At 44.9% G+C, this 23,389-nt stretch overlaps 1 protein-coding gene across 2 annotated transcripts in view; it reads left to right on the top strand.

Moving 5' to 3' along the window:
* Positions 1-2,936: 2,936 nt before the first annotated feature.
* RIMS4 (regulating synaptic membrane exocytosis 4) overlaps positions 2,937-23,389 on the top strand; it is an 88,544-nt gene continuing 68,091 nt past the window's right edge. For both annotated transcript variants that reach the window (XR_006285407.1, XM_037916033.2), the window contains exon 1: positions 2,937-3,349. Coding sequence is in view for 1 of the 2 variants with exons in the window: in XM_037916033.2 (XP_037771961.1) it covers positions 3,253-3,349 (97 nt within the window). In the remaining variant the exon portion in view is untranslated. The remainder of the gene's footprint in view (positions 3,350-23,389) is intronic.

Genomic DNA, 23,389 nt, shown 5'->3' with positions numbered 1-23,389 from the left:
GCTTCTTGCCGCTGCCACTTCTCATGGCATTTCGGCGGCGGGGTGTCTGGCACCCGCCACAGTCTTCTGGGAACGGGAATATGCTATTCCCACAGAAAGGCTGGGGACCACTGAACTAGACGATCTCTCGAGATCCCTTCCAGTCCTATGATGCTATGTGCTGGGGGTGGCAGTGGGATCTTCCAAGAGAGGGAAAGATAGAGGGTGAGGGAGGGGCAGAGATAAAGGATAATAGACAATACCATGCTTATTAGGACCAAACCACTAATGTAAACAAAGATTGGGGTGCTCCTGTAGACTGATGTGATGTTGGCCCAGGCAGCCCTGCTCTGTGCCATCCCCTCCTCTCTCCTTCCCCGCTTCCCTGCTTGCAAATTCCCAGTTACCCCTTCTCCCCTGGCTGGTGGAGGCGGGGAGTAAGAATAAACTCACACAGGGACCAGGGGCAAGTGAGCCAGAGCCCCCCTCCCCCTGGAATGTTTCCAGCTTGCTCAGCCACGGTCCCCAGCAGCCAAGCCTGGGCAGGGAGCGGAAGTCGCCTCCCCAGCCAGGCTCTCTCAGGCAGCTGCTGGGCTGCAGAATAGCGACTGGGAGGGGTCCACATTAGCAGCAGCTCCCTCCCACTCCCCACCCAAGCTCCCTCCTGCCAGGAATGTGCCGGGGGGGGAGGCAGGTGCAGAGGGAGGATAGAGTGCCCCCCCCCGCAGTAATGTGGCCCCGGGCTGGGCATGGGGGGTGTTCCCGGTGGGGAACAACGACGACATGTGCCCAGTCATGGGACCTCCCCTTTACATCGTACCCACCCCAGTATGGGGAGGCACCAGTTGTCTATGGGGTGCTCTTGGGGGAGGGGGCGGAATGGGGGCAGAAAGAGTCAAGGTGGGACAGGGCCTTGGGGGAAGAGGCGGGGCTTTGAGGGGAGGGGCAGGGGTCGAGCACCCCCAAGAAATCAGGAAGTCGGCACTTATGGCCAGTGGGGCCTTGGCAGGGTTCCCGGGACAGCAGCGACAGGTGACAGGCCCCCCCCCCCCCCCCCGCAAGGTTCCAGCGAAAGGTGACAGACTCTTGAGGGAGCCCTCACGGTTCCAGTGACGGGCGACAGCCTTGTGTGGGGGAAAGGGGTGTCCCCTTTTCTCTTTGGGAAATATGGTCACCCTGCCACTCCCAGCTGCCACGGGCAGAGGGGAACCCCACAGCTCCCAGCCACCACGGTGGTGGGGGAAACCATGGAGCCGTAGCAGCAAAAGTCATAGACAGGTCACGGCTTCCGTGACTTTTTATATATTGCCCGTGACCTGTCTGTGACTTTTACTAAAAGTAACCATGACAAAATTTTAGCCTTACTTATAAGTGAGAGAGCATGGCTGGCACTGGGTGTGAAGAGGGCACACCCCCGGAGTACAGCAGAGTGGGGACGTGAGAGAAGGAAGAAGAAGAAACTGAAAAGGGGAATAAAGCCCACCCCAGGGAAAGGGAGGGAGGGTGAGACTGAAAGAAAAAACATGGAGGAAAGGAAAGGAGTGAAAGAAAAACTGTAGGAGGGGGTTGAATTAATGCTGTTCTGTTGATTAGAGAGAGGCTAATATCCAGAATACTGTGTAGGGCGATTCATACCCACCCACTACGTTCTGGCCAACAAGGGAAAGGAAATCTTGCACCGTTACCTCCCCAATATCATCTCCTGCTCCCATTACGCCTTCTTCTCAGCCTCTGCTGCTCCTGATTTCCAGCTACCTGGCTCTCACCAATGTGGGACGGTCCACCTGGGTTTCATGAAAGGCGCCCCCAATGTATTTTCCCACTGAAATCCTTAAATCCAACCCTGGCCTCAGGAAGTCCTGAAACAGCACAAGCCTCAGGCTTGAGCTGTGAACAGTGGGGAGGGAGGGAGAAACGGAGGCAGCGGCGGGGGGGAGGGCGGGGGGGGAAGACAGGCACAGTTATAGAGGATAATCATTCAGACCCATCAGCAACACAATTTGGAGAGTGGGGGTGCTGAGAGCTATCGACCCAAACTGTAAACCCCGTATAGATGGAAATCACTTCAAGCCAGGAGGTGCGGCAGCACCCCTTGTTCCAGCACCTATGCCCATGGGTTAACGGGAAGGGCGGGTGAGCCCCCCATCCTTTGCTGAAACCAGAGCGCACTCTCCATCTCCCCTTCCCCTGCAGTGCATGGGGAAGCAGCTGCCCCACCGCTCCCCCTCCCCGTGGGCTGGTCCCCAAACGCTCGCCCTTCTTGTGTCGAGTGGCTTTAGCCCCCAGCCCCTAATGCAGGCCCTCGAGGATCTCCAGCAGTCCCCAGCGCTCCCTGCTCCACGGCACCAGGCACGGCGGGCCTGCGCTGGCCCAGCGTGGAGCAGGGGCTGGCTTTGCCCATCCGCTCCGCCTGGCAGGACGCAGTGGCAGGGCCCGGGCGCTGCCCAGGGGAGCGCTCCAGGGGCAGGTGTGCGGGGAGGAGCCGTGCTCGGGCACAGCCCTGGGGGGGCTAGCAGCCCGACCCCCTTTCGCACAGGCAGCGCCCCCGCCCCGCCCCTGCGCTCCGTCGGCTTTGATTGGAGCTGCTGCCTTCCCGGGATGACTTCATGGCAGCCCCCGCCCCAGCGCGCCGCTGAATGAAGGACTGGGGCGTCGGGAGCAGGCGAGGGGAGCGCAGCCCGCCGGGGGACACATCTGGCCAGCCGCGCCCGCCGGGGAAGGGGGAGCCATAGGAAGGCGGCGAGCAGACGCTGAGCAGCCGCCGCCAGTGTCTCCTTCCAGCCTCCCGCCGCCTTTCCCAAGGACCGCCGCCGCCGCCTCCATCGCTGCCTCCTGCTCCGGCTAACCGCTGCCTGCGGTCCGCCAGCCGCCTCGGAGCCTGCATCGCGCCCAGGGGCACCGGCCGGGGCAGCCGCCTCGGAGCCTGCATCGCGCCCAGGGGCACCGGCCGGGGCAGCCGCCTCGGAGCCTGCATCGCGCCCAGGGGCCCCGGCGGCAGGTGCCTGCCCATCGCTCTCCGCCCGTCCCCGGAGCAGCGAGCAGCGCCCTCCTCCCAGATCCCACGGGGAGTCCAGCAGCCTCCCGCGGGCGGGGCTGAGCCCCTCCGCCTCCCACCTGCCCGCCGCCGCCGCAGCCCCCGTCTCGCCTCCCGGGGCCCCCGCAGTAGCCAAGACGCCGCGGGCCGTGCTCCGAGTGAAGAATGGGGCGTCGAAGCTGCCCAAGCCGCAGGCGGCGGCCGAGGCCCCCGGCAGCGCCCCCGGCCCGGGGCTCTTCATGGAGCGCTCGCAGAGCCGCCTCAGCCTGTCCGCCTCCTTCGAGGCCCTGGCCATCTACTTCCCCTGCATGAACAGCTTCGACGAGGAGGACGCGGGTAAGGGGGCCGGCCGTGGGGCGGGGAGCCCGGGGCGCTGGAAGGGTGTCTGTGGGGCAGGCGGGGGGTGTAATGCGTATGGGGGAGAGCTGGCCCGAGGGGTGGGGACCATGCCTGGGGCAGAGGGGACCATCCCCGGGGAGAGAGGTACCGGAGATTCTGCATGGGAGCAGAGGGACCCTAGGGGCATCAGTGGAGGGCAGGGAAGAGAGAGGGCCAGTGCCTCCGAGTCCCGAGGGGCTGTGAATGGAGAGAGGGGGAGGCAGCTAACACATGAATGAGGGTGGCTGGGTGAGGTAGTCAGTGAATGAATTAATGGGGGTGGGCCCGATAGACTTGCCAGAAATAGTGAGGCAGCTCAGGACATTGTGTGTGTGTGTGGGGGGGGGGGGGGAACGAGGGTTCTAGCATGTTGTATGGGGGGGTGTATAGATAGATATAAATGTCTCCCACCAACCCTTGAGCTAAGCACTGACGCTACAGAGGAGTGAGTGCAGCTGGTGGCTGTGACTCTGCCGGCCATGGGGGTGGAACGGCTTGAAGATTTGCTGGTTTTTAGCGGGAGAATGTGGGATTGTGATGTGTTGGCTCTAGCCCTGCCTGGCTCAGTTGAGGGGTTGGGGTGTGACAGAGACCCATCCACTGATTGACTTCCCTAAGCCATCCACTAATGGCTGCCCAGCACCTTTTGTGTATAGTGCGACATGGGGTTAGGAACCTGCATTAGGGTGAGGGGATTAAAAAGAGAGATTTTTTGCATAAGGAAATGCTCTCACTCTCTCAAATTAATGTCTTCACAAAGGAATGGTGCAAGTCTTAATCCTTCTCTTATGCTCAGCTGCCTTCCAGAGAGGATGGTGGATGATGGTACTTTAAACAAAAAAGGCATTTTCTGCTGTACGTTGTGTCCAAGCTCCAAGTGCTTTTCAATGTGAACAATGAACTCTTCAGACTAAATACACTAAACTGGTAATATTTAAATGGCTCTTTTAGAATGTAGGCAGTGATTTATCCAGATTTGCAAATATAGTCCCTACTCCGTAGTGTAAATCAGACAAGACAGAATGCTTCAGGAGAAAGGGTAATTAATAGGCAGACACATGAAGGTGAGAGAAATTCAAGAGGTAGGATTGAACAGAGAGAAAGATCCTTGAGAGCATTCCAGGCATACGGGATGGCATGGTAGAAGACACAAAGCTGAGTGGGAAAAGGATGTATTAAAATGAGATTATATAGAGAGTGGGATATAAGCATGCTCTTCATTCCTATCAATTTATTGTGAAAATGTGTAATGATTTGCACTTTAAGCATAAGCTCACTTTCTTGTAATATATTTTTAATCCCTTTTTTGTGTAACAAATGCAGAGATTGTTACTTAAGAGGTACATGAGTATTTTAATACCTACCATCTTGGCTGCATCTCTCAAATACCTGTCTTGTAAATTTATCCCAAGAAATGCAGCTGCCCGCAAGAATAGATGGGTACATGTGCAAGTGAGATGTCACACACACAAAATTATTGTTTTTAGAGGAATCAAAGTAAAAAATAAATATATAAAAGTCAGAAGTGATTAACTTCTATCAGCATGCAAGCAAGTGTAGATAGAGGACAGGAAGGAGGTTTTAGCATCCTCCAACTGAATATATTTTAATATGTTTAAAATCCTGTATAGAAGAAGAAGAAGAGGTGTGAGATCTCAACAAGTGGTTTATTTGCTCTTCATATTCAATTTGATTGTGATAACTGGAGGACCAGGCAAGGCAATAACAGGAGCTTTGAGAAGTCTCTGATGTTGCTTCAGAAATTATTTCTGGTGAGACACTTTGGAGTCCAAGAACCTGACACAATGACGTGAACAGATATTTCCTCACTGGAGGGCTGACCATGTTGGGTCTGAGAAGACTGATACATTAAGTGAGCGCTTCTTCCTATTCCAGCATCTAAAGATATATGGTTGTAGTTAGAATTTTATTTACTTGATCTCTCTCATTCCTGAACAATCACTCATGAATGTTAATATTCCACCCTATAAAAAGATATGCCTTTGAATTCATGAAATCTACAGTTATGGCCTCATCCTTCAAGCACTTATTACTGGAGCACTGCTTACTACCCTGAGTTAGACCCATTAATCTTAATATAACTACTCAAGGTAGGAGGCATTATGGTTGGTAATAAGTGTTTGCAATATTGTCCCTTACTTTGGAAATATGAATTTGTATTCATATTTTTATGAACACTGCTGCTATTTCTACTGGTGATTTCAGAAAGAAAAAAGTGACATTTTGGATTGTTGCCTCTTTCACAAAAAAATGCAAATAAGCATAAATAACAATTTTTGTTGGACAAAACATATTTTGTGGAAATTAGAGAAATCATAAATAATCACATTGTGACAAACATGAGACTATAGCATTTAGATTTAAGCAAGCTTCTGAAATTCACAAGATTCTGACCAGATCTAATTGCATTATGAATTCTGATTTTAAAAAAAGATCTGATACACAGCACAGGATAATGGATACTGCATTTGGCAAAATATCATCTGTAGAAGATAGCAATAGAAAAGAAGAGATTAACCCCAGAATATGAAGAAGGGAGGAATGCTGGCAGAGCAAACAATCCAGTTTCGCTACATTTATCATCCATTTTGAATGAAGATGAGACTCTGCTATACTAGAAGGGAGCCTTCTTAATGAGGAAGAAAAGTTAATAAATGGAAAAGTTTAAAGGAAACTTGACATACTGTATTCTAAAGGGAAGAAGGCCCTTGACCCCAAATCACCATCAAGTTTTCTCACTTGGGTCAGATTAAAATAATTGAGAAGGAAATTCACTAGAGCTGGCATGGCCTTCAATGAAGAGTGAAGTGGAAACCTAAATAGCACTAGGTTTCAGAGTAGCAGCCGTGTTAGTCTGTATTCGCAAAAAGAAAAGGAGTACTTGTGGCACCTGAGAGACTAACCAATTTATCTGAGCATAAGCTTTCGTGAGCTACAGCTCACTTCATCGGACACATCCGATGAAGTGAGCTGTAGCTCACGAAAGCTTATGCTCAGATAAATTTGTTAATCTCTAAGGTACCACAAGTACTCCTTTTCTTTTTGCTAAATAGCACTACTGAACCTAAGGGTACCTGCATTTCTACTTTCAACTGATTGGATAGAGTTAACACTGGCCTGGAAAAGGGGCCAGATTTTGAACTTGGTATGTAATAACCTTTGAAAATGCTTTTAATTGCAGAAGATCTCCCCTCCTGTCTTGGGCCTCATTTTTCTTCACTGTCCATGGTCTTGGCATCAGCTGAATTGTTTTCACATCTCTTGTGTCTGCCAATATGCCAGTAATACCTAGTCTGCACACCTCTGATGTTTCAGAGCTTCCGCTGACTTCTCAGTGGTGAAATGGGTACAGAAAGAGCCGCAGTCCGTACTAGTCTATGCAAGGGCAGAGGGGTCGGGGTCCACAAGATGCAGATAGACATGCAGAACTTCTAGTAAGTAAACTGATTTCTCAACTGAACAGTCCCTGAACTACATCCTATGCCAGGGAGATTGGCTGACCTGCAAATGTGCCCTTCTGCATGCAGGACCTGTTACAGGTTTCATGGGTCTGAAAAGATGGGAGGTAGGAAGTGGTGCTGAAATTTGCATTACTAAACGGCATCAATAGCTGAGGAGTAGCCAGACTGATCCAGAGAAGGGTGTCCTAAATGAGCAACAGGGTCTGCTCACCATTAAGACACAGCAGTGCTGTAACATGGAGAAATTACTGTCTACAGTAAATAGCATAAGAACTATGGGTTACCAACACTTTTAAACTTAATAAATGTAACTTTCCTGTGCTTTCTATTGGTCAAGTCTAGCAGGCCTCATTCAGTCAAAATTTCGATCCATGTCAGTGGGGACAAGAACTTCAAAACAGGGGTCTTTATTATTATATCATTATTATAATTTATAGAAGTGTCTGTCCTAGCTCTGATCATTGTACAGTTATAAAGCAATAGACGAAAAGGAGCTAAATAGAAGAAGTTAAAGTGAAGCTTGAATTTTCACATTTGTGCATGGATATAAATATGAATGCATTTGCTCACCTCTGCCACAATCCTGCACCTGCTTGGAATGCCTTTGAAGCTGGTGGAGTTCATTGTGGTAACAGCAGTCTAAGACACACACAAGCAGTAATTTGCAGGATTGGGGCCATAGTTTGTATTTACCTTGACTGCAAACACAATCATGGTCCCTGCACATGCAAATTAAGTGCATGAGCATGGGTGCATTTTTGTGTGCTCAACTTTGAAAATGTGAGCCTTAATCCAGAGCATACTCTTATTAGTATCAAGATAGAAATCTTAACTGTGCCACAACATGACAGTACATTTTTCCTGGGATTGGCTGAAATCAAACATTCTATATCTTTGTATCCAAGTAGTAATCTGTTGCAAGAGCCTGGCTTGCCAAATGGAGAACTATCGCAAGTGAACGTGAGTTAAAAATAAAACTTGCTGAGGGTAGAATAAAGTACCCAAATTAACTTTGTGACCAAGAGACAAAATGGTTGCCACTGTCAAAATGTCATACTGTCTCCCCAAATGTTGGTAAATTCCATCCTCATTTACACAGATGCCCGCTCAGGAAGCAGTAGAGTTACCCGTTTCTTGATGACAACCACGTCCAAGCAACTGTGGTGCTGCTGCTTGTACACAGTGTCACGGAGTGACAGCCATTATTCTATTACCAGCATGTGCTTTGAAGAGAAGCTAAATAAAATGTTAATTTAATGGAGCTGTAAAAACAGAGTTAAGACATATTGGACTAGAGTAACGTGATTGCTGTGGGCTTGTGGAGAAGTTTGTAACGTCTTTGTCTGGGTTGGATCGGCTGAATTTCTCTGTACTGTTAAGCATTAAAATATGTATAAAATTATGAAATAAAAAGTGCCTCTGTGTGTTCTAAAGTTCCCATTGATATTTTCGATTCCAGTGCTGTGCTGCAATTGAATACAGTTTTATAGAAGATGCTAATTGTTTGTTAATATAAGTGAATTCTATAATGTGAAGTTCATTTTTGAGTTCATATGGCAGGTTTGGCTTCCCTTAGATTGCCTTGGAAAGTTTTGGAGGACCCTATGAGCTTCCTCTTACAGGGTAATTGGTCGGTGCTCTGTTATGCAAGTGCCCCGTGTTTATGGTAATAGTATGTTGGAGGTAGCAAGAACATCTGTGCGCTGCATGACCAGAATGGTAATTTTTAAATCCTAAATGGGTCCTTAATACATGTCAGACTGAAGTCGTTATTGTCTCTGGATTGTAGTACAGTGACATGCAAAGCCTATTGTTAACTAGGGGCTCAGTTATGCCTAGGGGGAAGTGGCCTGCACTGGGGATAATCCAGAGGTGCACTGTGCCAGATACGAGGAATTCTGACTCAAGTAAACTGAATTCCTCATGCAGCTCCCCAGTGTGCATAAACCATGCCTACAGCATGCTCCCCTCTATAGGCCTAGCCAGCTCTGGATGAAACTTTTAGAAAACTTTTTTTGGTCAAAAAATGCAGATTCAGAAATGTGTTGATTTTACTCAGTTGTTTGGGTTTTTAGAAGGAAAAAAATCCTAAAAAATTCTGAAAAATCTAAACATTTCATTTCAACATTTTCAAAACAAAATGTTTATTTTTCAGTTTGAAATTACTTTGTTTTGAAATTTCCTTTAATTTTATTTGTAAACATTTCAAATGCTCAAAATCCAAATATAACATTTCATTTGACCCAAAACAATTTTTTCTTCAATTTTTTTCCATTTGCCAGAAATTTGAAATTTGTGATTTTTTTTTTTTATCTAACCCAAAATAATTTTTTCAACTTTTGAAAAGTGCCAACAACCTGAAAAATCTGTATTTGAGGATATCAGGGAATCCTCAGTGCTCCAACTGTTTGCCAAACTTCTTTTGAAAATCTCATGTGAATTTCCTTTATAGCAGCATAGCTACATTAGAGTCCATCTGCACCTATTAGTGAGTTTTAAAGAGACTGGTACAGAAGATGAAGAATGCTGATTATACACTATCTTTCGAACCCCAAAGCATGGGGAACAGAAACCCTTCCCTCCATGATGTCTCTTTGTGTGGGTCGTTTGCTGTCAGTTTACTCTAAGTAGGAGATCCTGTCCCTGAAAACCTTTCTGACTAAGAGCAACTGTTTCTCCACCACTTCTAATTCATGGAAAATTAATTCTAGTGCAACATTTATTAAGTCAAAAGCACAGTTCTCCTAGCTAAAAAATCCTTTACTCTGTCAGGTTTCTACATGAGGACGAGTTGTGAAATGCTGTAACTACTTTACTTCAGCATCGCTGTGTGACAGAATGTATGCATCTGCTTTGTGTAGAGAGGAATTAAACTTTAATTGGGCCAGTTGTTTTGAGAAATAATTTATTTGTACAATTTTTTTTTGAGATTGTGTGTTATCCTGCCCATATTTCTGAGTGCTGTGGGCTAGATTAGAAATGTGCATGTTTTAATTTAGAAACCTGTGAGTTGCTAACATGTTTCAGCACTGCAGTTTGACGTGGCATTTGGCGGGTTTACACAGGGCTCTGATCACTGCAATCTTGTCTTCTACAGATATGTCTTGCAGACCATACAGGGCACTTTGAAGTGCCATTAGCACACTTAAATAAGGATGTCGTCTTCTCCTCAGAACTATTTATATGGCTTCTGATTTTGGATTTATCTGATAAAGACCAATAAAACAGCCCCGATACAAACCCCGCCCAAGCAACGTTTATCAAATAAACACTGGAAAACCACCAAAAATTACTTGTATCTAAGGGCTTATCTACGCGGAGCAGTAATGTGGACTACCAGGGTGTGATTCACACTAATGTGTTCTTTGATTGGTCCGTCCATGTAATGTTTATAATAGACTATAACTATTTAGAAGACATTGAATATACATCTACCAAAGTGATATTCCTACAGGGTTCTGTTTTGTCTTCTGAATGAAGGGGTGAAATCTAAAGTGTATAATCTGTGAACAGATATCAAGACAAAAGAGAATAGAGCAGCAATTGATGGCTAATTAGGTACATAATTGCCTGCACAAATTAGGCACAGAACTGCGCACGCATTTTGAGCATCTAGCTGGCATAGTAATTGGGCAGCACACTTTATTTATTTGGATTTGTAAAATGATAAAAAGCACCCATATAAAGACCCTGGAAGCTCTGCTATTGCATAACACACACAAATAATACAAACCTCAGTAGCCCTGCTCCACAAACAAAATCCAGCCTCAGTCAAATCACACTGGCAGTCAATACCTCATTTCATCTCAGCCTCACTACTCTGTTATGCCATTTTACCCAAACTCCGAAAGAACTCAGCTGGCTTTGCAGAATGCTAGTTGCCTATACAATGCTCTGAGTGATCAGCACCTTAAGGATTATAACAGGTTGAGAAAGATTTCACATTTTTCCCCCTGTACTGTAATTGAAAATGTAATTGACCTACAGGAATGCACGTTCATAGCTATGTTGCCTTAATAAAGTATGGAGAAATATTACTTTAAACACGAAGGCTTGTGTTTCCTTTAAGTGTGGGGTAATGCAGAGGCGGTGTAGAGTAGTTACCAATTGTTCACTGTCAAACTGGCAAGACATGTCAAGTGCGGTCCCACAGGGGTCTATCTTGGTCTGGTACTATTAAATATTTTCATTAATGACTTGGATGATGGAGTAGAGAGTGTGCTTATAAAATGTGCTGATGACACCAAGCTGGATGGGCTTGTAAGCACTTTAGAGGCCAGGATTAGAATTTAAAATGATATTGATAAATTACAGAAATTGATCTGAAATCAACAAGATGGAATTCAGTGAAGACAAGTGCAAAGCGCTACTTTTAGGAAGGAAAAATCAAATGCACAAATGCAAAATGGGGAAGAACTGAATAGGCAGCTTTACTGCAGAGAGGGATCTGGGAATTATAGTGGATCACACTGAAAATGAGTCAACAGTGTGATGCTGTTGTGAAAAAGGCAAATGTCATTCTGGGATGCATTAACAGGAGTGTCACATATAAGAAATGGGAGATAATTATTGTGCTCTACTCGGCACTGGTGAGGTCTCACCTGGAGTATTGTGTCCAGTTTTGGACAGCACACTTTAAGAAAGGTGTGGAGAAACTGAAGAGACTCTAAAGAAGAGCAACAAAAATAAAAAGGAGTTTAGAAAACATGACCTATGAGGAAAGGTTGAAAAATTTGGCGTGTTTAGTCTAGAGAAGAGAAGTCTGAGGGGGGATATAACAGTCTTCAAATATGTAAAAGGTTGTTCTAAAGATGGTGATCAAGTATTCTTCTATGTGGATGAGGTTAGCACATGTAGTAATTGGAGTAGTTTGCAGCAAGGGAGTTATAGGTTTCAGATTAAAAGTTTGTTCTTAATTACAAGGATAATTAAGCAGAGGAACAGGTTACCCAGGGGGATTGTGGAATCCCCTTCATTGGGAATTTTTAAAGAACAGGTTAGACAAAACACCTGTCAGGGATGGGCTAGATATACTTAATCCTGCCATGGAGCGGTGGTCTGGAATCAATGACCTTTCGAAGGTCCTTCCAGACCTGCATTTCTATGATTCTGTAAACATATGTAATAGAAAACCTCTTCTAATGTGCCTTGTCATCAGGGCCTCATGAATTCTGCTTTACTTCATGGATGGTTTCAGCAGCCAAAAGAAGAGAATTCCATGGCAGGAGCATTGCACACAATCAGCACCCACAGCTTAACTGCAGCATGCTTGAAAACCACTTACATTCTGTGAACTGGAACTAAACTGCAGTTGGTGTGTCAATAACAGAAGTGTATGTAGAAAGCAGTATTAGGGTGGAGGCTTCCCAAAGAACCTACCAAAAGGGTGCTTAGTCAGTCATTTTAGGGCCTGTGTTATGCATGTCCTTCCATAGTGTCATAGCTGCAGTTGTAATTTCAATAGACTTGTTAGACCAGGGGTGGCCAACCTGTGGCTCCGGAGCCACATGCGGCTCTTCAGAAGTTAATATGTGGCTCCTTGTATAGGCACCGACTCCGGGACTGGAGCTACAGGTGCCAACTTTCCAATGTGCTGGGGGGTGCTCACTGCTCAACCCCTGGCTCTGCCACAGGCCCTGACCCTGCTCCACCCCTTCTCGCACCCTCCCCTGAGCCTGCCGTGCCCTCGCTCCTTCCCCCCCTTCCCCCAGAGCCTCCTGCACGCCACAAAATGGCTGATCAGGAGGTGCAGGGAGGGAGGGGGAGGCGCTGATTGGCAGGGCTGCTGGTGGGCGGGAGGCACTGGGAGCTGGGGTGGGGCAGGGGGGAAGCTGATGTGGGGGCTGCTGACGTATTACTCTGGCTCTTTGGCAATGTACATGGGTAAATTCTGGCTCCTTCTCAGGCTCAGGTTGGACATCCCTGGGTTAGACCCGTGTCCACTGTGCTTGCCACAACAGTGTAAAAACAGACATAATCTTAACTCTGTCTATGTACAGCTCCTGGACCAGTGTGGGCCTAGATTTTCTGTCTTCCTTAGGGCTAATTGTGGCATAGCAGCCTTTTTCATCTCTTGTCGGCAGTTACTAAGCCACTCTGTTTAGTTCCTTCCTACGACTCAGCCCTCTGATAAGCCTCACTGCTTGTAGGGTCACCAAAAAGTTCAAATGAAAACACTAAGTTTTAGTGGCCATGTAGCGGGCCTTGGGCAGTAGTCCTTTTCCCCTTTAGCTCTGAACCATAGCTCACTCCTCCTGTGAAGGGGTGTAGAAGAACGCAGGCCCACCCTTCTCCTCTGGGTTCCAGTCCAGGGCCCTTTTGATAAGCAGTGAGGATCTGTTTCTCATGTTCCAAATTCTGGTTTCCTGGGCTGATTCCTCCCTTTGCCTCTTGGCAGGAGTCTGTCATGGAGGAGTGTTCTTCAGTCCTCTCTCCCTGGAATTTCGTCTTTCCTTGCAGGTTTTCCCAGCCTGTTGCAGAGGAGCTTTGTCAGGGCAGCTGGCCTCACTGAGAGCTGCCTGGAACCCCTTCACCCCTGCTGTATCTGCCCTCTCCCTTCGAGGCCAGTCCCAAATTATACACTCCTGTCTGTGGCTTTCCTCTCTGTTCTCCCCTTTTGGCCTTGCAGTCCTTCCTCTAGTTATTGGAACCACCTGGTCTACTTGTCCCCAGCTAGGTCTGCTTGTCCCCACCTGGTCTGCTTGTCCCCAGCTAGGTCTGCTTGTCCCCACCTTGTCCCCACCTGGTCTGCGTGTCCCCCGCTAGGCACTATTCAGGTGCCACACAATGGATTTACTGCCTTTCAGGTTCCTATTAACCCTTTATTTCTGGGCGTATGCTTCATCCCGGGCCCCCTATTCAGGGTTTCTTCTCTGTGTTGATACACACACAATATTAAAATTTTGAACCAGATTTTCATATGGACTCTTTTTTGCGTATTTGTGTTTTGATAGGATCGTTAGGGAAATAAGACAGGAGAAAGACTTTTTGCTTTTTTAAGCTGAGATTGTTTTCTGGCTGTTGTGAACAGCTCATTGCTGAGTAGTAGACTTATTATAGACAAAGCAGAGTAGCTCAGCCAATCGCTTATATCTCGGTCATTTACATGCTACAGTCCCATTGGTTGAAACCCTCTGTTAACTGATGTAAAATATGATAGACCTCCAGTCTTGCATGTGGTTTGGAGTTATTGGTGGTTTGGGCTGTGTTTTTAAGGCAAGAGAATGACCTTGCATTAGTTTTCTCTCTGTAAAATATTCCTGGAGAAAAGGCACAGATAGCTAGTCAAGCTCAACCCTATATTACACCCCCCCACCCCCAGGGTTTATCCTGACTTGTTACATTGAGATAAAAACTCTAGAGTGCATAGTCTCTCCTAGAATTTCACAAGAAGACAGCTGATTCAAATTCGCTCCCTCACTGTGAAAACACACCTTTTTCTTCAGTGAAAACATAGCCTTGTTTTCAGACAATAGGAATTTTGCCATATTTATTTTAAATGTTGAATAGCATGAGCTTGTAGGGAGAAAATTAGAAAGGTTAAGGCACAAAATGAGTTATACCAAGGAAGGGACATAAAAAGCAATAGGAAGAGGTTCTTTAAATACATTAGGAGCAAGAGAAAGATGAAGGAAAGTATAGGTCCTCTGCTTACCCAGGAAGGAGAGCTAATAACTGATGACATCAAGAAGGCTGAGGTGTTTAATGCCTATTTTGCTTTAGTTTTCATTAAAAAGGTTAATGGTGATCAGATACTCAATACAAATTTTAACAAGGGGGAAGAAACACAGGTCAGAATAGGGATAGAACAGGTTAAAGAATATTTAGATAACTTAGATGTATTCAAGTTGGGAGGACCTGATAAAATTCATCCTAAGGTAACTTGAGGAACTAGTTGAAATCGTCTCTGGACTATTTGTGATGATCTTTGAGAACTCAGGGAGGACGGGTGAGGTCCCAGAGGACTGGAGAAGGGTAAATAATACCCATCTTCAAAATGGAGGGGAAAGGAGGACCCAGGGAATTATAGACCAGTCAGCCTGATTTCGCTACCTGGAAAGATACTGGTAAACAATCAATTTGTAAGAACCTGGAGGATAACTGAGTCATAAGGAATAGCTAGCACGGATGTGTCAAGATCAAATCATGCCAAACCAACCTAATTTCCTTCTTTGACAGGGTTACAGACCTATTGGAAGCAGGGAAGCAGTAGACATGATATATCTTGATATATAGTAAGGCTTTTGACACTCCCACATGACATTGTCATAAGAAAACTAGGGATATGTGATCTAGATTAAATTACTGTAAAGTGGGTGCACAACTGGCTGAAAGACTATACTCAAAGAGGAGCTCTCAATAGTTCTCTGTCAAACTAGGAGGATGTATCTAGTGGGATCCCACAGGTGTCAGTCCTGGGTCCAGTACTAGTCAATATTTTTATTAATGACTTGGATAAAGGAGTTGAAAGTATGCTTATACAATTTGCAGATGATACCAAGCAGGGGAGGGATTGAAAGCACTTTGGAGGACAGGATTGGAATTTAAAATGTCTGTGACAAATTGGAGAATTGGTGTGAAATCAACAAGATGAAATTCAGTAATGACAAGTGCGAAGTATTACACATAGGGAGGCAAAATCGAATTCACATCTACAAAATGGGGAATAACTGGCTAGGTGTAGTACTGATGAAAAGGATCTGGGGGTTATAGTGGATCGCAAAGTGAATGAGTCAACAACGTGTTGCAGTTGCAAAAAAGGCTAATATAATTCTGGGTTGTATTAACAGGAGTGTTGTATGTAAAACATAGGAGGTAATTGTCATGCTCTACTCCGCACTGGTAAGGCCTTCGCTGGAGTACTGTATCCAATTCTGGGCATCACACTTTAGGAAAGATGTGGACAAACTGGAGAGAGTCCAGGGTAAAGCAAGAAAAACGATAGAAGGTTTAGAAAACTTGATGTATGAGGAAAGGTTAAAAAAACTGGGCATGTTTAGTCTTGAGAAAGAAGACTGAGCAGGGACCTGAAAACAGTCTTTAATTATGTTAAAGGCTGTTAAAAAGAGAATGATGATCAATTGTTGTCCATGTCTGCTGGAGGTAGGACAAGTAGTACCCATCTTAATCTGCAGTAAGGGAGATTTAAGATTAGATATTGGGAACAACTTTCTAACTATAAAGGGTTGTTACATTCTGGAATAGGCTTTGAAAGTGTTGTGGAATCCCCATCATTGGAGGTTTTTAAGAACAGATTGTACAAACACCTGTGAGCGGTGGTCTAGGTTTTAGTCCTCTCTCAGTCCAGGGAGTGGGACTAGATGACCTCTTGAGGTCCCTTCCAGCCCTACATTTCTGTGATTTTATTATCCTGTAGCCCTTTCTCGTGAAGAATCTTATCAAAGCCAATGGGACTATCCATTTGAAGTAGCAGGCTTTGAGTTAGGTACAGTAGTTCAAATAAATTGAGGAAGTGTGTTTCAAATGCTGCTCTGGAAGCCAGGAAAAATAATGTAGAAAGTAGATAAACAATCCGATGTTCAGTCTTGCAGATAATGGATACTGTATCATTGTGAGATTTATGGGACTGTTTCTGTTAAAAAAGCTTCCTCATGCACTTTAGAACAGATCGCTGCCAGATTGGTTAAATTCCAACATCCAGACAGTTTGAATTGGCTGTCGGCTGCAGTGATAACTGTGGTGAACTCTATCAGCCAGCCACTTTGTGAGCTCTGTAGATGGCCATGTGGTTGCTGCTTGTAAAACAGACCATGTCAAAACACTACACAGTATGAGGACATTTCCATGGTACCTGTTCTTATGCTGTGGGATCAGCACAAGCTACTATGGCTATACTTTCTTCCTCCATGTGGGACCTTAAAAAATTATGTGGTAATCCTATGGTATTTTTTAGTAAGGGTAGGTTGATGATAGTTGAGACTGAGTTCAAAAGAGAAGCCCCTTCTGGATTTACAGGTGACCTTACTAAGGCAGGCATTCCTGTTATAGACACAGTGATTATCACTTTGTATTGAGAAGAGCTGTGTCTCTTTTATCCTGTACTTTAAAATGACCCTGGGTCTGTGGTCAGGCTGCTAGGAAGGACGTCTGCTGTGTACCTGGGTGGCTTAGCCATTTGGATTCCTAGCGCACGCTTATTTGATGTGCAGCTCCAAGATCACTCAGTGTATGAAAACATTCAAGTCATGTTTCAGATCTAACCATTTTTAGTCTTGAGAATGCTTTGTAGAGGGTTAGCCACTGATTTCCATACGCAGCCTCACAGGGTCTGATCTCTACAGCTATTACTGTGTGAGATCTGTCAGCTGCATCTGACACTGTTGATCATCAGGCTTTTTTTTAGACAGGAGCCTGAGGTCTTGGGGTAGAATTTTGCACACAGCTCTCCTGGTTTCATTCATTTCTTAATCAGTGTTTTATCTTGACTATAAATAATTCAAACCAGTTGCTACTTTTGCTTACAAAAAAGTCCCTCTAGAATTCTCTGCATCCTCCTCTGTATTTATGCATTTCCTCCAGATCTTATTTTCCATTCTTACAGTCTGTTTTTTTCATTTATGCAGGAGATACACATTTATTGGGTTTTTACTCCTGACTCTTGGAAGACAGTTCTCTGTATTGCTGATTGTACTGGTAAGCTACAATCCTGGATGGTGCACAGTCGCTTGTTAAGTGTATAGCATAGATAAGCAAGGTGTTTCTTGTGTGTGGCCGCTCTTGTTACAATCTACAGCCATTCACACAATGACGCCTGCCACTTCTGTTTGCAATCTTGGTACCATGATGACTGGCACTCTAGGTAGGTAGATCTCATCTCAAAGGGGCAGACTGTGTGTACACCATATGAGCAGGAATAAAAAAAGGGATAGATTTCCCAAATCTGTGCATGCACAGATGTTCATCTAATTTGCATGTGCAATTAGCCAGTTATTCATCTCACTGGCCATCCATATTTGCATACACAATTACCACAACAGCTCGTGCAGATTAGGTACGTCGATATGCAAAATAAGTGTGGGAGTGCACATCTCTTTGCATGTGCAATTGCACATCCAGGGTCTGATTCTCATTTACACGGTGGCCCCACTACACAGCTGTGGCCTTGTGTGGTAAGAATTATGCTCATGCAGTTTTAACATCTGGTCTCAAGCGTTTTACTTGAAAGCAGGAATGATGCAAAGAATTAAATAGAAGGTTGAAGAAAGCACAGCTTGAAAAAGAGGGAAAGGACAGTTCAGTTGAGCTTCTGATCAGACCTGTTCTTCTGGGCTCACTTCTGCGCTATTGCAGACCCTCCATTGTTTGCTTCGCAGACTTTCAGGACACCAAGTTGGCTTCTTAGAAGCTTGGTTTTTAATCTGTTTCTGCTGAATTCTCATCTGCTGCCTGGTAACAGGCAAAGGCCACCTTTGTGACCCAAGTACCCTCCATCTGCAATACTGCTGGTCCAGAGGCTTTTGTTTCTCCCCCCACTCAAACCAACCAAAGGCAGCAAAGCATTATGCAGCTTTTAGTATGGTGTGGTGTCAGCCCTGTTCCTTGGGCTGTCAAGCAGCTGGCTAAAGTCTGCCTGACTTACACCTCATGGACCACTGAATTCAAGAGGGTCAGTCAAGACAGACAGACATGGGAATAATTTTGTTATGAATAGTTTGCCTGGTGTTATTCCCAGGACATTTTAGCTGGTGAATTTGGCTTTCTTTGTGTTCACAGTCTGTTCACTATAGCTGTCTGCTGAAAAGAGACAGCAGATTTTTAGGACAGATTGACAGGGAAAAGCAGGAAGCCTGCTACTTCTGCCCATAATTTTAATTCCCTAAAATGTGTAAAATTGTCTATTCCCTAAATAGGTGTCCACTACAGGCTTGGGTTTTTCCATGACCATTCGTACCAACAGGAGTTAGCGCAAATTAATATTTGGGAAAAGTGATTTCAAAAGAGGTGAAATTGTGAAGAACTGAAATTCAGCATCTAATTTGCCAAAATATTCATAAATGATTTTCCCTTCTGTTTGCTTAGCTCTTGTCGGGAGCAGACCCTAATTTGCAGCTCATTTAACCCAAATGTAGTCCATGTAGCTGTAGCCACGTACAATCCGAACAGGATTTAGTCTTTGGTATTCTGTAAAATGATGTAAGGAAATTGAGCTTGTTAGCTATAGTGCTAACCAGTTATGCAGAGGAAGGTTATCACGGTCTTTCACGTGAGGTTGTGAGGATGCACCTTTTGCTGTGAAATAGGTGCCAAGAAAAAAGATTGAAATCCCTACACACGTACACCTTACATGACTCAATTTCATAATAAATATATTGACCCACTTTCTTCAACTTTCCTAGTCTTCAAATATAAGGAAAATCAAAGCCAAGAGCAAACATTTTAAATCTTATTGATCTAAGTGGTCATAAATAGTTTTTGTCTTGATTTCTGAGTACTTATTACCTCAGTCCTGCAGGTGTTCAGCCCATTAGTGTTGCCAAAAAAACCCAAAAAACTAGGACAGAGTTGGATTATATTTAACACAGTTCTATTTCAGCCTGACAACTAGCTATGGAACACCTACAAGCTTGTAACTGTGATTCACTCGGAAACTGACTTGACTGATGTTACAGCATATTAATAGCTCCATAATTGTAACTGCATTTAGCAACAAGTTTTACTAACAGCTACAAACAAACACCGATCATCTGAAAGCCCAAAAGTATTAGGTGTACACAAATGCAAAATATGCCAGGAAAGGAACTTCTTGGGCAGCCAGATTTTATTTTTACAGCAGATTCTTTCAGTGTATCTTACTGATATTGAAAGGAGTTAGGCTGACAGCTTTGGGGACAAAATGTATTTGACATTTTGAACGAGTAATTAATGAGGGGATGCTTCACTTTTCACATGAAAGCAAGTAGCCCAGGGGTTCAGTGTAGGTATGTCCAGGCGCAATCAGAAACCATTTGTGAAATGAGTGAATCAAGCCTTAATGCCACCAGTATTTTTTTTAATTGGGCAATTTGGAATCCGTGTGTGTTGAACTGAAGGGGGGAGGAGAGGGAATGGTGATACTCTTCCAAGCTCTGCCCACTTGAGGTGCATGGTCTCAAAATATGACCATGTGTGCATTTCTGAGCTCCACTGGGCTCTTCGAGCTTCATAACCCCTTGGTGGGGCTTTACTGTGCCCAGGGGCTTGGGATGCTGAGTTCTTTCATGACTGAAGTGGGGGGGGGGGGGGAAAGTGGTGGCATCTTCCAAACGCCATCAAAGTGAGAGGTCGCTCAGACTAAGTTGTGCCGAGCAGTGCCCCTTCCTTTCCTTTCTTACATGATGAACGAAATAATTAGCAATGTTGATATTTAAATTTAAACACATGGGGGTCTCTCCCCTCACTGAGATGAAGGGGACAAGTCGCACCCCTATAGTCCTACTTTTGGTTCAGTTACACTCATATTTGAGGCTCTTTGCAACCACAACAACGAGAGACTCTTTAAAAAAAAAAAAAAAAACGAAAAAGAAAAGCGAGATTAGAGAACAAGCTCTTTGAGTGATGCGGTCCCCCCTATGACTGCGCAGTCAGTACCCGGCCAGGGACTGCAGTTTTACCTCTTGAAAGGTCACGGGAAGCATATGATCTTTTATTGCAGCTTTTGCTGTGCTGGTTACTTCCAAGAGCTAGCCCACTGCTGTCCAGGGGAGGCAGTCAATCCTCTATTTCCCTCGGTTCCTCCTTTTCCCTATTCTCTCTCCATCCTCCTTCTCCTGTCTTTGCCCCTCCTCTTGTCTTCCTTTAAAAAGAACAGGAGGACTTGTGGCACCTTAGAGACTAACAGATTTATCTGAGCATAAGCTTTCGTGGACTACAGCTCACTTCATCCGATGCATAGAATGGAACATGTAGTAAGAAGATAAATATATACATGAAACGGTGGAGTAAGAGGCTAATTAATTAAGATGAGCTATTATCAGCAGGAGAAAAAACTTTTGTAGTAATCATAAAGATGGCCCATTTAGACAGTTGACAAGAAGGTGTGAGGATACTTTACACATATTGAATCTATTTCCCCATGTTATGACCCAGCCACTCCCAGTCTCCATTAAAACCCAAGTTAATGGTATCTAGTTTGCATATTAATTCAAGCTCAGCAGTTTCTTGTTGGAGTCTGTTTTTGAAGCTTTTCTGTTGCAAAACTGCCACTTTTAAATCTGTTACTGAGTGGCCAGAGAGGTTGAAGTGTTCTCCTACCGGTTTTTGAATGTTATGATTCCTGATGTCAGATTTGTGTCCATTTATTCTTTTGCATAGAGACTGTCCGGTTTAGCCAATGTACATGACAGAGGGACATTGCTGGTACATGATGGCATATATCACATTAGTAGATGTGCAGATGAATAAGCCCCTGATGGCATGGCTAATGTGATTAGTTTCTATGATGGTGTCACTTGAATAAATATGTGGACAGAGTTGGCATCGGGCTTTGTTGCAAGGATAGGTTCCTGGGTTAGTGTTTTCGTTGTGTGGTGTGTGGTTGCTGGAGAGTATTTGCTTCAGGTTGGGGAGCTGTCTGTAAGCGAGGACTGGTCTGTCTCCCAAGATCTGTGAGAGTGAGGGATCATTTTTCAGGATAGGTTGTAGATCTTTGATGATGCGCTGGAGAGGTTGGCCAAACTGGACAGTCTCTCCTGCTGATAATAGCTCATCTTAATTAATTTGCCTCTTACTCCACCGTTTCATGTTCTCTGTACGTGTATATATATTTATCCTCTTACAGTATGTTTCATTCTGTGCATCCGATGAAGTGGGCTGTAGCCCACAAAAGCTTATGCTCAAATAAATTGGTTAGTCTCTAAGGTGCCACAAGTACTCCTGTTCTTTTTGCGGATACAGACCAACACGGCTGCTACTCTGAAACTTGTCTTCCTTTGACCATGAATAATTCATTTGTGAGTGTTTAAATTTTTAGGTGCTGTCTGCTTCTATCTCATCCATCTACAGTGCTCATCACCTTTTGTATGGCTTTGCTTCTGCTGTTGACCAGGACCTCTCATGCTGGGCTCATACACATACCTTAGGAGCTGGATCCTTCTGTAGCTAGCAGGAGGTGCTGATCCAGCATGCACTGATATTGCAGGTTAGGACAAATGAATTTTAGAATTGACCAGTCAAAAATGAGTAAAAAATTCTGTGCTAGTTGCAGAGGAATAAACTCTGGGCACACCTTTTCCCTCCTCATCCTTGGTGCTAAGATCTGTAGAAACATATTCTCCCTGTGGGATGCAACCTCCTCTCCAATGTGTTGCTAACAGGCTATCTAGCTAATTAAATATGACTTTCTTACGGTAATGTCATATGCATTTTGAGTGTTTTAATAGCAGGTGATTCATTGGGCATGTAACAAAGCAAATGATCAAGTCACCTTTTGGCTCAAAGTGTGTGTGCTACACAGTGTGTGGCAGTGAAGAAGTGTAATTAGCAAGGCACATAAAATCGGCTTGGAAAAACTATGTGAAAATAAGTAGAAGGATTTGAAAGAGATTAGGAAAGTAAATGACAAAGGTGATTAAATGGTGCATGATTAATAACTGTGGAAATAAAAGGACTGACTAAATATTGTGACTCTCTAATGGCTGCACGATGCAAGAGAAAATATTCTGTGTAAAATACTCCAAAAATGGACCTGGGGATATGCTTGTGCTGATACTTGTATAACATTTGTTTCCTTCTGGATTTCTGGCTACTGTCTGGCATAGCAGCAACTGAGTGTCTGATCTGGTTGAATCAGTGACCTAAATTGCATTTTCCATCTTTAACTATTGTGGTCACCATTAAAAGCTCAACTCTTAACAACAGGTACCCCTCTGCCATGCTTGTGATATTAGTTATTTCCTGTCCTCAGTAAATCAAATAATAGCAGATGTAAGCAGTGTCAGGATGAGCTCCACCCTGACATCTGGTGGTGAGGTGTGGCAAGTTGTGGAAAAGAACTTCAGGGGCCGATCTCATTTGCATAGGCACACCCACCCCGCCTAGAATGAGGCCATAGCTGCCCAAATGGTCACTTTGGCTGCTGTGGGATCCCCAGTGTCTCTGTTATTGGGGCAGGAAGAATAAATTGTTATTACCCTGATTATGGGAACTGTGCTTGGAACTGTACTTGGCCTTTTGTTATGATGGAGGGACTCACCATCAACTAAGTAGCACTCGCTAGGCAAGGGTGATGGGTTCCAAAACTCTGTGAATTGAGAGAGGCTGGGGACAAGTATTAATACTTGGTGGTATGGGCCCCTTGGTGAAGGCTTTATATGCTAATTGCACTTCCTCTTCTCTCCACTGTGGAATATCAGAGCTAATGTTGATTCCGTTAGGAGTCTGGTTACAGGCTGCTGAGCTCACTTTGTGCTAATGGTGCACCAGCCCTGAGGCTCCCCTACTACAAGCTGAATTCACCAAAGAGCTGAACTGACTAAGAGCTGAAATCACTGAGCGTTGTGTTAAGTAGTGGGGGAGCCTG

Source organism: Chelonia mydas, chromosome 13 (genome assembly GCF_015237465.2).
Source record: "Chelonia mydas isolate rCheMyd1 chromosome 13, rCheMyd1.pri.v2, whole genome shotgun sequence".
Taxonomy (NCBI): domain Eukaryota; kingdom Metazoa; phylum Chordata; order Testudines; family Cheloniidae; genus Chelonia; species Chelonia mydas.
This window is presented reverse-complemented; position numbering and strand designations above follow the sequence as displayed.